Source organism: Nansenia antarctica (assembly GCF_963989245.1).
Source record: "Nansenia antarctica genome assembly, chromosome: 20".
In the NCBI taxonomy this organism is placed as follows: Eukaryota; Metazoa; Chordata; class Actinopteri; order Argentiniformes; family Microstomatidae; genus Nansenia; species Nansenia antarctica.
In genome coordinates this window covers 5731665-5744164 of record NC_137693.1, presented here as the reverse complement: position 1 = coordinate 5744164, position 12500 = coordinate 5731665, and the positions used below count along the sequence as shown (strand labels likewise).

The following is a 12500-nucleotide window of genomic DNA, read 5'->3' as shown; positions in this document are numbered from 1 at the left end:
CAGAGCTCTCGTTCATAGGCGGGCGAGAGAGGCAGGTAGGTAGGACCGTTTAGTGTTTTTCTGACAAAGGGGACACATTATGTTGTTTGTTTTGTCAATGGACTCCTCTCTTGCACTTCTTTAGCCCCTCTCCCATGTACCCCCACCCCCCTCCACCCCTCTCTCTGTCCTCTCCCACCCCTACCTGGCCTCCTCTCCTCGCCCCACACGGCTGCCCTGGCTTCACCTCTCAGAGTCGAGTCAACAGACAAGTGTTAAAAGCAGGGACTAGCCTCCACTCTGCATCGCCCCCCCCCCCCCCTACCACCCACCCCCCACGCACTTCACTGGCAGAAAAAGCAGACATTTCCAAACAATGTGATGGGTGTTTAAAACCATTAGGTCTGGAGAGATAAACTCCTGTGCTTGTGAAAAGAGGGCAGGGGAGCTGTCGATGTGCAGCAATGTGACGATGTGCAGGTACAGAGGGGGGGGGGGGGCGCTCCTCAGCTTCATCATAGAAGACAGCTATCTCGTCTGATCTGGGAGCAGGCAGGAGGAGGGGACGTGGGATCGGGGGGCTGTGTGTTTGCCGGGAGGCAGGCAGAGATGGGGCCTGTGAAGGGTTTATGAGCGGGACATCCAGGGAGTCTAAGCCAGGACTTTTAGGGGGATGGCTCCAGATTCTTTTTATTTACTCTTAATGTCAGCCTCCCCCACCACCACCACCAGCCCACCACCAGCCCACCCCTCTCAGCCCACCCCTCTCAGCCCCTCCACCAGACCCTGATCCCAGGACGGCCCCAGGGCCCGGAGGTTGAGAAACAGCAGATGCTTCCTAATGGAGTAGAAAAAGAAGGGACAGAGTTTTCCGTGTGTGTGTGTGTGCGTGTGCATGTGCATGTGCGTGTGTGTGTGCGTGTGTGTAAGTGTGCGTGCATTTGTGCGTGTGTGTGAGTGTGTGCGTGTGTGCGTGCATGCGTGTGTTTGTGTGTGTGTGTATGTATGCGTGTGCGTGCATGCGTGTGTGTGTGTATGTATGCGTGTGTGTGTGTGTGTGTTTATGTATGCATGTGCGTGTGTGTGTGTGTAAGTGTGTGTGCGTGCATGCGTGTGTGTGTGCGTGCATGCGTGTGTGTATGTGTGTGTGTGTGACTGCGTGTGCGTGTGCATGTAAGTGTGTGTGTGCGTGCATGTGTGTGTGCGTGTGTGCGTGCATGTGTGTGTTGTGTGTGTGTGCGTGCATGTGTGTGTGTGTGTGTACGAGAGGAGAGGAGAACTGGAGCTGTTTTTAGCCTCTGTCTTTTACTTCTGTCCCCCATGCTGCACTAAAGAATCAGACAGCGCTTCTCTCTCCATGAGCTGGACACACTGCACATGAACAAGGGTGTGTGTGTGTGTGTGTGTGTGTGTGTGTGTGTGTGTGTGTTATCATGTGTACCCCTGCTTCTTTGGATTGTAAACAAGATAAGGAGAAGGCGCCCTCAATAGTGAGTAGCGGAGTACACCCACAACACCCCGTAGGCATGATCACACACATACACAAACATACACACACACACACACACACACACACACATACACACACACACACACACACACACATACACACACACACACATACACACGCACACACACACACATACACACACACACACGGATAAGTGCAGCCATTTTAGTCAGGATGGACTGATGTTATCCTTCATTCAATCTTCCATCTTCCACCCGTTTGCTTGGTGGGTGGCACTGCATGGAGACATGTGTCCACTGGGAGCAGGGAGGAAAAGGTTGGGGTGTGTGTGGGTGGGGAGCTCACGCAAATGTTAATCCTTCCTTTTCTTTAAATGAAATCCGTATTTTCAGGCCACGGGAAAAAAAAGACATGACAGTGGTCTCATTAACATAATGTGTTGACTTAGATAGATGTGAAACACAAGTACACAAACAACACTTACCACGCAAAACGGTTTAATGTCAAACCTTGCAACACTGAACACATTTACAACGTCCTTTTTTTTAAATATTCTCAAGTCGTTCCTTGTAATTTAGTCCAACCGCTATGGATGAACACCCTTTTTGTGACGCACACGGACACACCCACATGCAAATACAAACACACACACACACACACACACACACGCAGGTGCCAGAGAGAGGACGCACAGGCATGGTAACAAGTCCCATCTTGTTCAACAGAAGGGGGTTGGGGGGGACAGGGGGGGGGGGACGGGGGGGGCGTAGGTTTCCTGACACACTGGAGCCCCTCCAGTCCTTGGTCATCGCCGTTGACAGATGAAATCAGCACTGTGGGATAAAGAGACAGAGAGGCTCTGGACTGCAGTTGGCAGTGGGCACCTGGCCTACATTTGAAGTTTCCAGAGTGGAGGCTTGGTGCTGAGCGTCGGGCTGACCTGTTGAGACATGGCCCTCTCTCTGCCACCCACTCAAAAGCCCCCCCCCCCGCCCCCCCCACCCTCAGCAGTGACATGAATTCACAGAGGGCTGGACCGAAAGAAGCCTTTGGGAGGCCCCCGATACCGAACGAGCAGAATGAATGACTCACGGACGTTTTTTAGGACAACAAGAAGTTTCATTCTGCATCCCTTTTTCGCCGTTTGTTTTTCCCATGTCTTATCCTCTCAGCGGCTGTCGGGCGAGGAGAGAGAGTGAAACTCAGTCAGCATTTGGTCATTAAAGTTTCCGGCTGCATAACAGCTTTAGGAAACAATGGTATCATAGAGCCCTAATTTGTGTGACATCAAGATGAGGATAAACAGGTTAGCCCTGACACTGGCTTTTGTTCTTCTCATCAACTGCAAAAGGTTTTTTTGATAGTCCATAATGCTCTCGACGACAAGTAGCATTTGACGATGCATTGTTTCTTTGTTCAAAGAAGCCACGTTATTATGATAAATCTGTCATGGGATCGCTTTGTGCAACATCAGCAGTAATTTGCGGTCTCTGTAGCGTTGCGTTGCAGAGGAAAGAGTGGGGGGTCTGATATGAAAAGAGTGTGTGTGTGTGTGTGTGTGTGTGTGTGTGTGTGTGTGAGAGGGAGAGAGCTCACTGCTCTGGTTAAGTGACGACACGCCGGCAGAGAGAGACACAACCGCAGACGTGCTGGGGCTCGCTCGGCACAGCAGGGTGGGGGACGGAGGGAGGAGAGAGGGAGAGAAAGGGGGGCAGAGAGAGAGAGAGAGAGAGAGAGAGGGAGAGGGAGAGGGAGAGAGAGAGGTGTGGAAGAGGAAATGCTTGACGTTTGCGCGTCATTTTAAAGGAGCACCCTCTGTCTTGAGGGTGACTATTGCTGTCTCATTTCCAATATTCTTCCAGATAATTCCGTCTGTATGCGTACACATTTAGGACTTGTTATCTATTCCTTTGAGCACCCACTTCTTGTGTGAGAGACCCCCCCCCCCCCCCCCCCGACTAACCTGGCAGGGGTGGGTCAGATCCACAGGGAGCTGGGTGGGGTCAGAGTTGGGGGGGGGGGGGCTTAGCTGGCCCCTCTCCCGTATGAGCAAAGGTCATTTGTATAGAGGATGCTCCAGGCAGGCGCAGGGCACAGGGGAGCTGAGTGAGGGAGGCAGCAGGGGAGCCTGTTTGCAATGGGCTATCCCCTCCCCTCCCCTCCTCTATGTGGGGGTTCTTGGCTGCCTGTCTCAGGTTGGAACTGCTATCCGGCTTCAGGGCCTGGAAGAGTCGCTTGCTTATCTGATAGATCCAGGCAGGCAATAGTTAATAGCCTTACGGCAATATAATGGGAAATGCCTCCATTTGCTCCCTCTCCCTCTCTCTCTCTCCCTCCCTTGCCTTGTTCTCTTTCTTTCTTTCCTACCCCTTTCTTTCTTCCTTCCTAACTCTGTCTCTCTCTAACTTTTTCTCCCCCCCCCCCCCACCCCCCTCATCTTCTCTCTCTCTCTCTCTCTCTCTCTCTCTCTGTCTCTCTCTCCCTCCTCTTTCTCTCCCTCCCCCCCCTCATCTTTTCTCTCTCTCTCTCCCTCCCTCCCTCCCTCCCTCTGCAGTGCAGTGAGTAGGTGTTTCCCTGCTGTGGGTGATTGGTGCGGTCTATATAGGAGGAGGGAGACACACTGACAGGCTCAGAGTCTGGCGCCCGCTTGCCACAAAAAGCTCCCCCCATAGGACTACCTGTTTTTTTACAGTTTCTTTTTTTTTCGGTCCGAGAAGGATTTACACTTTCGAACTGACAGCAAGCATGTCGGAGGGCAGGAAGAGGGAGAGGAAAGAGAGAAGAAAGAAGGGTGAAGGGAGAAAGGGACGGAGAGGAGAGAGATTGGAGGAGATTGATCCAACGAAAGGTAAAAAGAAAAAGTAAAAAAATGAAGACTCGTGCACACTTTTTGGAGAGTGGTGGTGGTTTGTGCGAGTGTGTCTTTGTTACTGTGTGTGTGTGTGGGGGGGGAGAGTGCAGGACTTGTATCAAGTTTGTCTTGTCAAAGCTTGCTGCCAGGTTGTCACATGGAAGGGCAGCATGTAGCAGCACATCTGGCTTTTTTGCAGTGAGTGTAGGTGCACTGGTGTGAACTAATGTGGCATTCGCGTGCGAGCCCAAAATGAACACTCTCTCCAACGAACTGGGGACCTCGATAGTCGCACAGCACCTAGACGCAGCTGTTATGGAAACACTGAGAGCCTACTGGTGCAGGCTGGGTGTAACTCCATTATGTTCAGACTCTCACATGGTTCTGGACTTCTGCACTACACGTATCCCCTTTTAACAGCATGAAACAATTATCTTGTATTCTCCCGTTTGACATTTTTCTTAATCCATATTTTTGGGCAGAGTATATGGAGTGGAGCGACAAATTTGACTCATACAGAATAATATGACATTATTAATATTATATATATATATATGATTATATATATATATATATATATATAATATATTATATTGGAGTTTGGTGTACCTGACTACACATGCTACAGTGTGATAATAGAATACATTGAGAGCCTGTCCACTTCCTAGCTCAGCTCCAGGCTGGTCGTGGATCCTCTTGTCAAGGTTCTCAATCATTCTTTTGGCTGGAAGCTCCTTTGCCACTGGGACTTTATAGCAGCTGCTTGCTTGAGTCACAGACGCAGCAATGTGCTCTCTCACTCTGCGGCGGCTGCAAGCCACAGCATGTCACTGTAGTTTGACCCGAGGTCGCGGGGAAGACCTACCCCCATCTCAAAGACACACACTGCAGTAGTCTTTTAGGCACCATACAGTATGGGTTCCGTCTCTGTCTCTGTCTCTGTCTCTGTCTCTGTCTCTGTCTCTGTCTCTGTCTCTGTCTCTGTCTCTGTCTCTGACTCTGTCTCTGTCTCTGTCTCTGTCTCTGTGTCTGTCTCTGTCTCTGTCTCTGTCTCTGTCTCTGTGTCTGTCTCTGTCTCTGTCTCTGTCTCTCTCTCTGTCACACATATACATAGACACACACACACACACACACGCACACAGTCTCTCGCGTGCCATGGTTTAATTATGAATTCAACACTGAACTGTGAGGCTTGTTTTTGCTTCTTTGTGTCATAGTCGGTTTTTGGGCTGCATGATCCAGTGGCCGTGTGTGTGTGCCACCTCGTCTGTGAACCCCTCTCTAGGGGGTGTAAACCAGCACCTGTCCTCTAACGGGACACTCCTTCGCTAGGGTGTTCCACTGGTGTCTGAAATGCCAGGCCTCTGGAGACACACACACACACACACACACACACACACACTCAAAGACCTGGGAAGTCACACACACTGATCTAAGGACCCCGTGACTAGATTAGCAAGTCAGAGAGACAAGGCACCGTATTGTGCCACAATGTATTGTCTTACACTATGCTCCCCACCTCCCATTCAGCTCAGCCCATACTTAGGTTTCTCCCTCTAATTTAGGGAAATTTCCCTGATCTTGCAGCAGTCACACCTGGCCTGAAGGCTCACAGGCACCTCTCCTGTGCTCAGGGGGGCTCTGGGAGAGCTTTAGTTGCATTCACTCATCTAATCTTTTAGAATAATGTTATTCCATCATTTTCACATCTGTCACCTCTGCTGTTACCGACCGAATTCCTGAGTAATGCTCTCGAACTAATCTTTTAATAATCCTAAAGCCTGCATGAAAAATCCATAGTACCAAACGCAGTTCAGGTTGCTTATGTTAGCTCAGTTGGTTTGTTATGCCATGGTTTCCTCTGTCTTTGGAAGTTGCATTTACATTTGACTGTCAGTCAATGAACACACATTCACACTTATTATGGGACTAGACCTGCAGGCGGTTTTTACCTGCCATCTGAAATATCCACCTTTGAAGTATAGTAGGTGTCCGATACAGCTGGCTGACCTCTTGCTCTGTTCGTTTAAGCTTGCCCTTAGGTGAAACATAGCTCTGCTTCTCCAGGTATTAACCAACCAGGATTGCATACGGCAGACCCCGTGCATGACTTCCCATGGAATATTTATGGTCACTGCATCAGACAATGTGCCTTTTGACACGAGCAGTAGTATGTCATAACATGATGGTAATCGTGAGTGCTTTGTCTAGGGAAAAAAAAGCACAAAAGAGTGCCTAGGGGACTCCATTCCCAGTGTCTTAGGGGAAGCAGGAGAACAAGCTGTGCATTGTTGGCTCATTTAGTGAGTACACCAGTACCTAACGTTCTGTACCTGTACCTGATCATCTCTATCAAAACAAGAATGCAGATGTGATAGTTTGTTGTTTCATGAAATATAAACCATACGGTTTGTAATTGTACGACAGGGTGTTTCCAATGGGGACTCCGATTTCTAATCTGATCAGAACAGTTTAAGACACAATGACAAAAAGAACACAACGGGAAACGGGATAGTTTCCGGTACGAGCTTATGTCCTTGATTAACAGTATTAACAGTATTGACTTCCATGACCTCTGGACTCTTATTACCTCTCATGGCTTAAAACCCTGTGACTGAACTACCTCAATTCTATTCTATTAAAAATGCGGGGGGCAATAATGTTGGCAGGAATGCTGAAACATAAAAAAACGACTTATAATAATGAACATACAGTATCAACGCAGCAGGCTCAATCACAACCTGGCTGGGGAAGGTTATAATAATTTGTTTTATTGGTTCATAAGTGTTTTCACATCTGTGTTTCCGATGACTGACTTGCATAATAAGGGCCTTTATTTGTGTGGCAACAAGGACAGCCCTCTGTTTAGGTAATGTCTTGTACAGTTGCTGAGTTGAATCATCTGAATAACGCTGTTCTCTGAGCATGCAAATACATACAGCTCACTAGGGTTTCCTCGGGCTACAGACTCGTAATATTCCAGTTAAAGCGGATGTGCTGTACCTGCGTTGTTTGGGGTTCAGATTTATTTCGCAGACAAAAACCCGGTCGGTTTCACATTTTTTTATTTTCTCAATGTTCAGAGTCACAAGAGCACAGTGACCTGATCCGGGGGGAAGAATTTGCGTTGGGGAATTTAGGTTGGAGTTCACTCCTGTATCAAGAGCAGCACTTCTTTATCTACTGGGCTTGTTTGTCTTGTGTTGTGCTTGATTTGTCTTCATCAGGAATTGCAAGGACACGGGGAGCCTCATCGCAGTGAGGGGTTGGTCTGCTGTAGCGCTACCGTATCTCTCAGCCTAGGGGTTAGTCTGACGATACTTAACCAGCTAGACTTGGTAGGAGACCACCACACAAAAACTTTTTCTCTTTTACCATTTCAGCAAAAGGTTCAACCTGAGGATGAGCTGGTAAGGCTCATCTGGCCTGCCCCAGTATCTGTGTGTGTGTGTGTGTGTGTGTGTGTGTGTGTGTGGTGTGTGTGTGTGTGTGTGTGTGTGTGGTGTGTGTGTGTGTTTACCCCCTGGCGTGAGAATGATCATTAGCCCTTCTTTTTGAAGCTAACAAGAAGTTGTTGACAGTTCTAAGACACTGTCCTCTCTAAGCGGTTTCAAACAACGGTTGTTGGGTAAATGGTGGTGGTGTGACAGTTGTGCAGCTGGTGTGGCACTAACATAATGTAGGTTCCATTGATCTATGCTATATGGTGTTTATTATGATTATACATCACCTTGCGCTTGATCACAGCAAACCAAGTTTCAAGCAAAAAGGTACCGACAACTTGTTTTGAAATGACTTTGGTAATTCAGAGACCTGGAATAATTCCTGTTAAATCGACTGAACCCTTAGCCACTCCCTATAAATCTTGGCATACACAAATGCTTCTATCAGCAATGGAAAATTGAACGCTACGTCAGTATTTCAGAATTATGAGGATAGAATGGCGCTCTTTGAATAGGGTAAGTGGTATTGATTGTCTTTTGTCCATTAGCTGGTGTTCCTAAAGACTGATGCTCCAAACATCCAGGCTGTATGATATTGTTGCAATGTATTCCAAATGTGATTAATGGGGAATGATTAAATTCATAGTGTGGTACGGTAGAGCTTCTTGCCAAATAATGCTAATCCATAGTTCACCACGGAACATGGCTCCTGTGGGATTAGCTAGTGAAGCGGTGTGAAGTGATTTGCGGGAGGGTGAGAGCCCTTAAAAGTCACGGTACTCTAATCTGAAGAGAACGGTCAGGTCGGCCAGCAACTCTGGCCCCGGTCTCGGTGGTACCCGGAATGTTCCACCCTTATAGGGATGAACGTGACCAGAGGTGGCGGAGGTTGGATGTAAGCTCCGACCGTGACCTGCAGATAGACACAGGACCAGAAGCTTTATTGCCATGGCCACCACACTCTCCTCCGGGCTCTTTATTTGTGCACAGTAGTTCTGACAAAGGGGGTAAGACAGCACTACCAAGATATCTCCTCAATTAATACATGAGTACACGCTATGCTTGTATTGCAAAGAGTGAACATTGAGGGATTTCGAATGTCTCCTGACTTCTGACCCACATCAAGCTGATTATTTCCTCACTGCACATTTTACAAGCGACTCCACCACACTGCAGACAGAGTGCTATGTTGTGTAGAATCGCTTTGATCTGTGTTACTGAGAAACACTGTCGAGCGCTCGTGTTGCATTAGAGTAGACCATCTACATCAGGAAACTCACCTCACTGCACACTAAACATAATCATTATCAAACCGTACCCATACCCTGAAGACCTCCATATCCCCCTGCTAATTTCCACAGAGAAACATGAGAAATGTAAGAGTCGTTTTCTTTTAGTTTAGCACAGACAGATCGCCGGTCTGGGGAAGCTGGGGGAAGTGGGCCAATCGCTCCAAAATGAGGACAACTGGTGATTACTTTTGGTGCGCATCCATCTGGAATTTTGGATTGAAGTCATTACCTATGTATACTTCTTTATGGTCTTGTCACCTCCTTTTTGCTGTGTTTTTGTTTGTATGAGATACCGATGTTCGTATCCAAAACCAAACGACTGTGATCATCTTTTAATAAGAGCATTAAAGTAGCCTGTGCTTTATCTCTATGGACTAAAGAAACAGATCAATGTGAAGAGTCAGAGACTGAAGCATGAGGGATTTATTGAGATATACTACAACATCAGTCTCTGGGATAATGTGAGTGTGTACGGCACTGCAAGGCAAGGCGAGTTTATTTGTATAGCACATTTCATACAACAGGGGCAATTCAAAGTGCTTTACATACATTATTTAAAAAGACAGCAAGAGGAGCATAGTAAGAGTGAGAGTGAGAGAGCGACCTCCTAATACATCTTTTGGGCTACCTTGAATATGGCGGAAGGCGCACGTGAAGATGCACGTCGATGGGGAGAGAGCCTTGGGGAAAGAGAAGAGAGTGAGTGGGGTTGGGATCCAGCAAGACCTCACCTTGAGAAGCCCCTTTACCTCTGTTCACCCCACCCCCTCTGTACCCTGGGGGAGTCCTCAACATCTGCGTAGTTGTCAGTTGTGACAGCAGGCCAGAGACTACATACCAGGGAGACAACCAACTGTGTAGCTACAGTCTATCCTGCCCCCCCCACCCCCTCCCCACTCTCCCTCCAACCAGCCAGTCCCCCCAGTCACTGTCCTCTATGGCTCAGTCTGTTCTGTCCTAGACTCGGTCCTGCAGCTCTGTCCTAATGTACGCGACGGCGCTTTTAGATCAGGCGATGCAGCTCAGCCAGGGCTAATCCGAAGAGGGGCATCAGGGAAGCCAGGCTCGACCACAAACTGCAGATCGAAGAGCACATCCAGAGCAACTCTGACCTCCGTCGTACTGTATGTGGCAAGGCATCACGGACTACAAACCCCAAAATGCAGAATCCCAGGATTCCGGCCAACTTCTACCGCTGCACCATTGAGAGCGTCTTAACCACACTGCATCACAGTGTGGTACGGCAACTGCACTGTGTCCGACCGACTGGAAGGCCCTGCAATGGGTGGTGAAAACCGCCCATGTGCATCATCGGCACCAGATTCCCTACCATCGAGTCCCTCCAGGCAAGCATCATCAAGGATACCTCCCACCCACCCCAGCCACGGTCTGTTTGACCCCCTACCATCTAAGAGACTCAAGAAGTCTCAGTACCAGCAGGCTCCAGAACCGCTTCTTTCACAGAGCTGTCACTCTGATATACAACCCCCCCACACACACACACACACACACTGAACAATCCCCCCTACCCCAACATGGGGTACAATGACTCTCAGTTTCCCCCCCCCGATCACTGTGGACAACCAATTTAGCCTTTGCACTACTGCTGGTTGCACACAGCCCTGGTCAATGTGAACACTCAATTACCCTTTGCACTACTGCTGTTTACAAATACTACCTTTGCACACCTCTTTTTGATATAGCCTCTATTTATACTGTACATCTGAATACACCATGCTGTACATATCTACCTTAACTGTGCATAGCTTACTACTATCCATCTCCTGTACCTCTAACTGCCGTACTTGCCATACTGTACCTATCACTATCATGTTTTATATCACTGTTTGCTTTTCTGGTTGGATGCTATAGGCTACTGCATTTTGTTGTCTGGTACTTGTACTCTGCAATGCCCATAACCTTTAATTTAATTTAATCTAATCTAATGCCTGTTCTTTGATCGTCGAGTGACAGCGCCGACAGCCTCCTCCAGTGCTTTACAGTATATGGTTCTGTTCTGGGACATGTGATGGACGTACGGTACCAGTCAAACGTTTGGACACACTTTCCCATTCGATTGAATAGGAAAGTGTGTCCAAACTTTTGACTGGTACTACTGTACACATCAGGGGAGGCTGGCGGAGGTAGAAATGAAAGGAAAGGCTCATTGTCACGCATGGATTGGAATGAGGAATGGTTTTCAAACACATGTGATTGATATCCATCCTCCACCTAACTCAGCCCCATTAGCTTATATGGCATGTGTCGGTCATCTCAGTGGTGGGTAGAATCCAACAGTAAAATGTGTGATTTGTGATTGGTTCTGAAATTCAGTCATGAGAAATATCGAACGCTCCTTCCAGTCTTTGTATCTTGTGTGAAATGTCGACACAGTCAGACTGTGAGGAAGCACACGCCTGTGGTGGCTCTGGTGACCTCATCTGGTCATCTGAGAGAGTTTGTGGCTGAGCTCTGGGTGACATAAAGGGGCCATATCATATGCCATCTCTCTCCACCCCCCCCCCCTTACACACACATACTGTATGTTATATCTGGATAAATCAAGAATGAACAGCAATCAATAGTAAGATGGGTGCTGTTTAGTATATGTATGTGCATGTATGCATGTCGGTAAGTTGCGCAAATGACCAAAATAGCTTTTGTTTTCCGTTTTTCTTCATATTACCAAAATGTAAGTGTTGAAAAGCCCACTCAATATAACAAACAATCGTTTTAGGATCGTCTAAATATTTCTAATTTCTGAATTGGATTCACTGTATTGCGTTCCGTCCTGCTTCAGGCTACTGGGTTAAGGCTATATGGCTTGTAAAACAAACGTACGTTTCCGGTCGTGTTCAAAAGCAAGGACTGTGTGTTCATCTAATCATGTGTAGTTATGTGTTTTTAGAATGTTGATGTTCTATCAGCATGTTGTGATGTGCTAAACATGCAGTTAGAAGTTCATAGCGATGTGCCTTCTTAGTTGCTAGCCATCTACTAACATGTGTGGCAGCAAACGCATCGGTTTTGATTCAGAGCGAGTGTCTTCGGCATTTGGTTTGAGGTGTACCAACATTCGAATAATCATATCTTCTATGCTCCTGTAAATATTTTCTGATTTTAATGTATGACACACAATTTGAAAGCTTACAATCTGCTTACACTTTCCTAATCTGTAAAAAAAAAAAAAAAAAAAGACCTAACTTGGGGACTTTTTCACCAGACCCTGTCACATATCAACTCACTCTTCTGTTCCTTTCTCCTTGTAGCGGCAGCCCCTAAGTTGAGGCGGATGAGGAACCCAGTGATGGTGGACGAGGGAAGCAGGCTCACGGTCAAGTGTGAGGCCACGGGGAACCCCTCCCCTACCTACAGATGGTTCAAAGACGGCAACGAGCTCAAGAAAAGCAAAGAGATCAAAATAAAGTCCAGCCTGTGAGTAGAAATGAGCCATGATGTAGCCC

At 47.6% G+C, this 12500-nt stretch overlaps 1 protein-coding gene across 1 annotated transcript in view; it reads left to right on the top strand.

The window, feature by feature from the left end:
• The window catches only part of nrg2a (neuregulin 2a), a gene marked incomplete at both ends in the record, with an annotated part of 72440 nt that overhangs the window by 21864 nt on the left and 38076 nt on the right, over positions 1–12500 (top strand). Inside the window, one exon of the mRNA XM_080549587.1 lies at positions 12306–12471. Coding sequence (XP_080405713.1) covers positions 12306–12471 — 166 coding nt within the window. The remainder of the gene's footprint in view (positions 1–12305; positions 12472–12500) is intronic.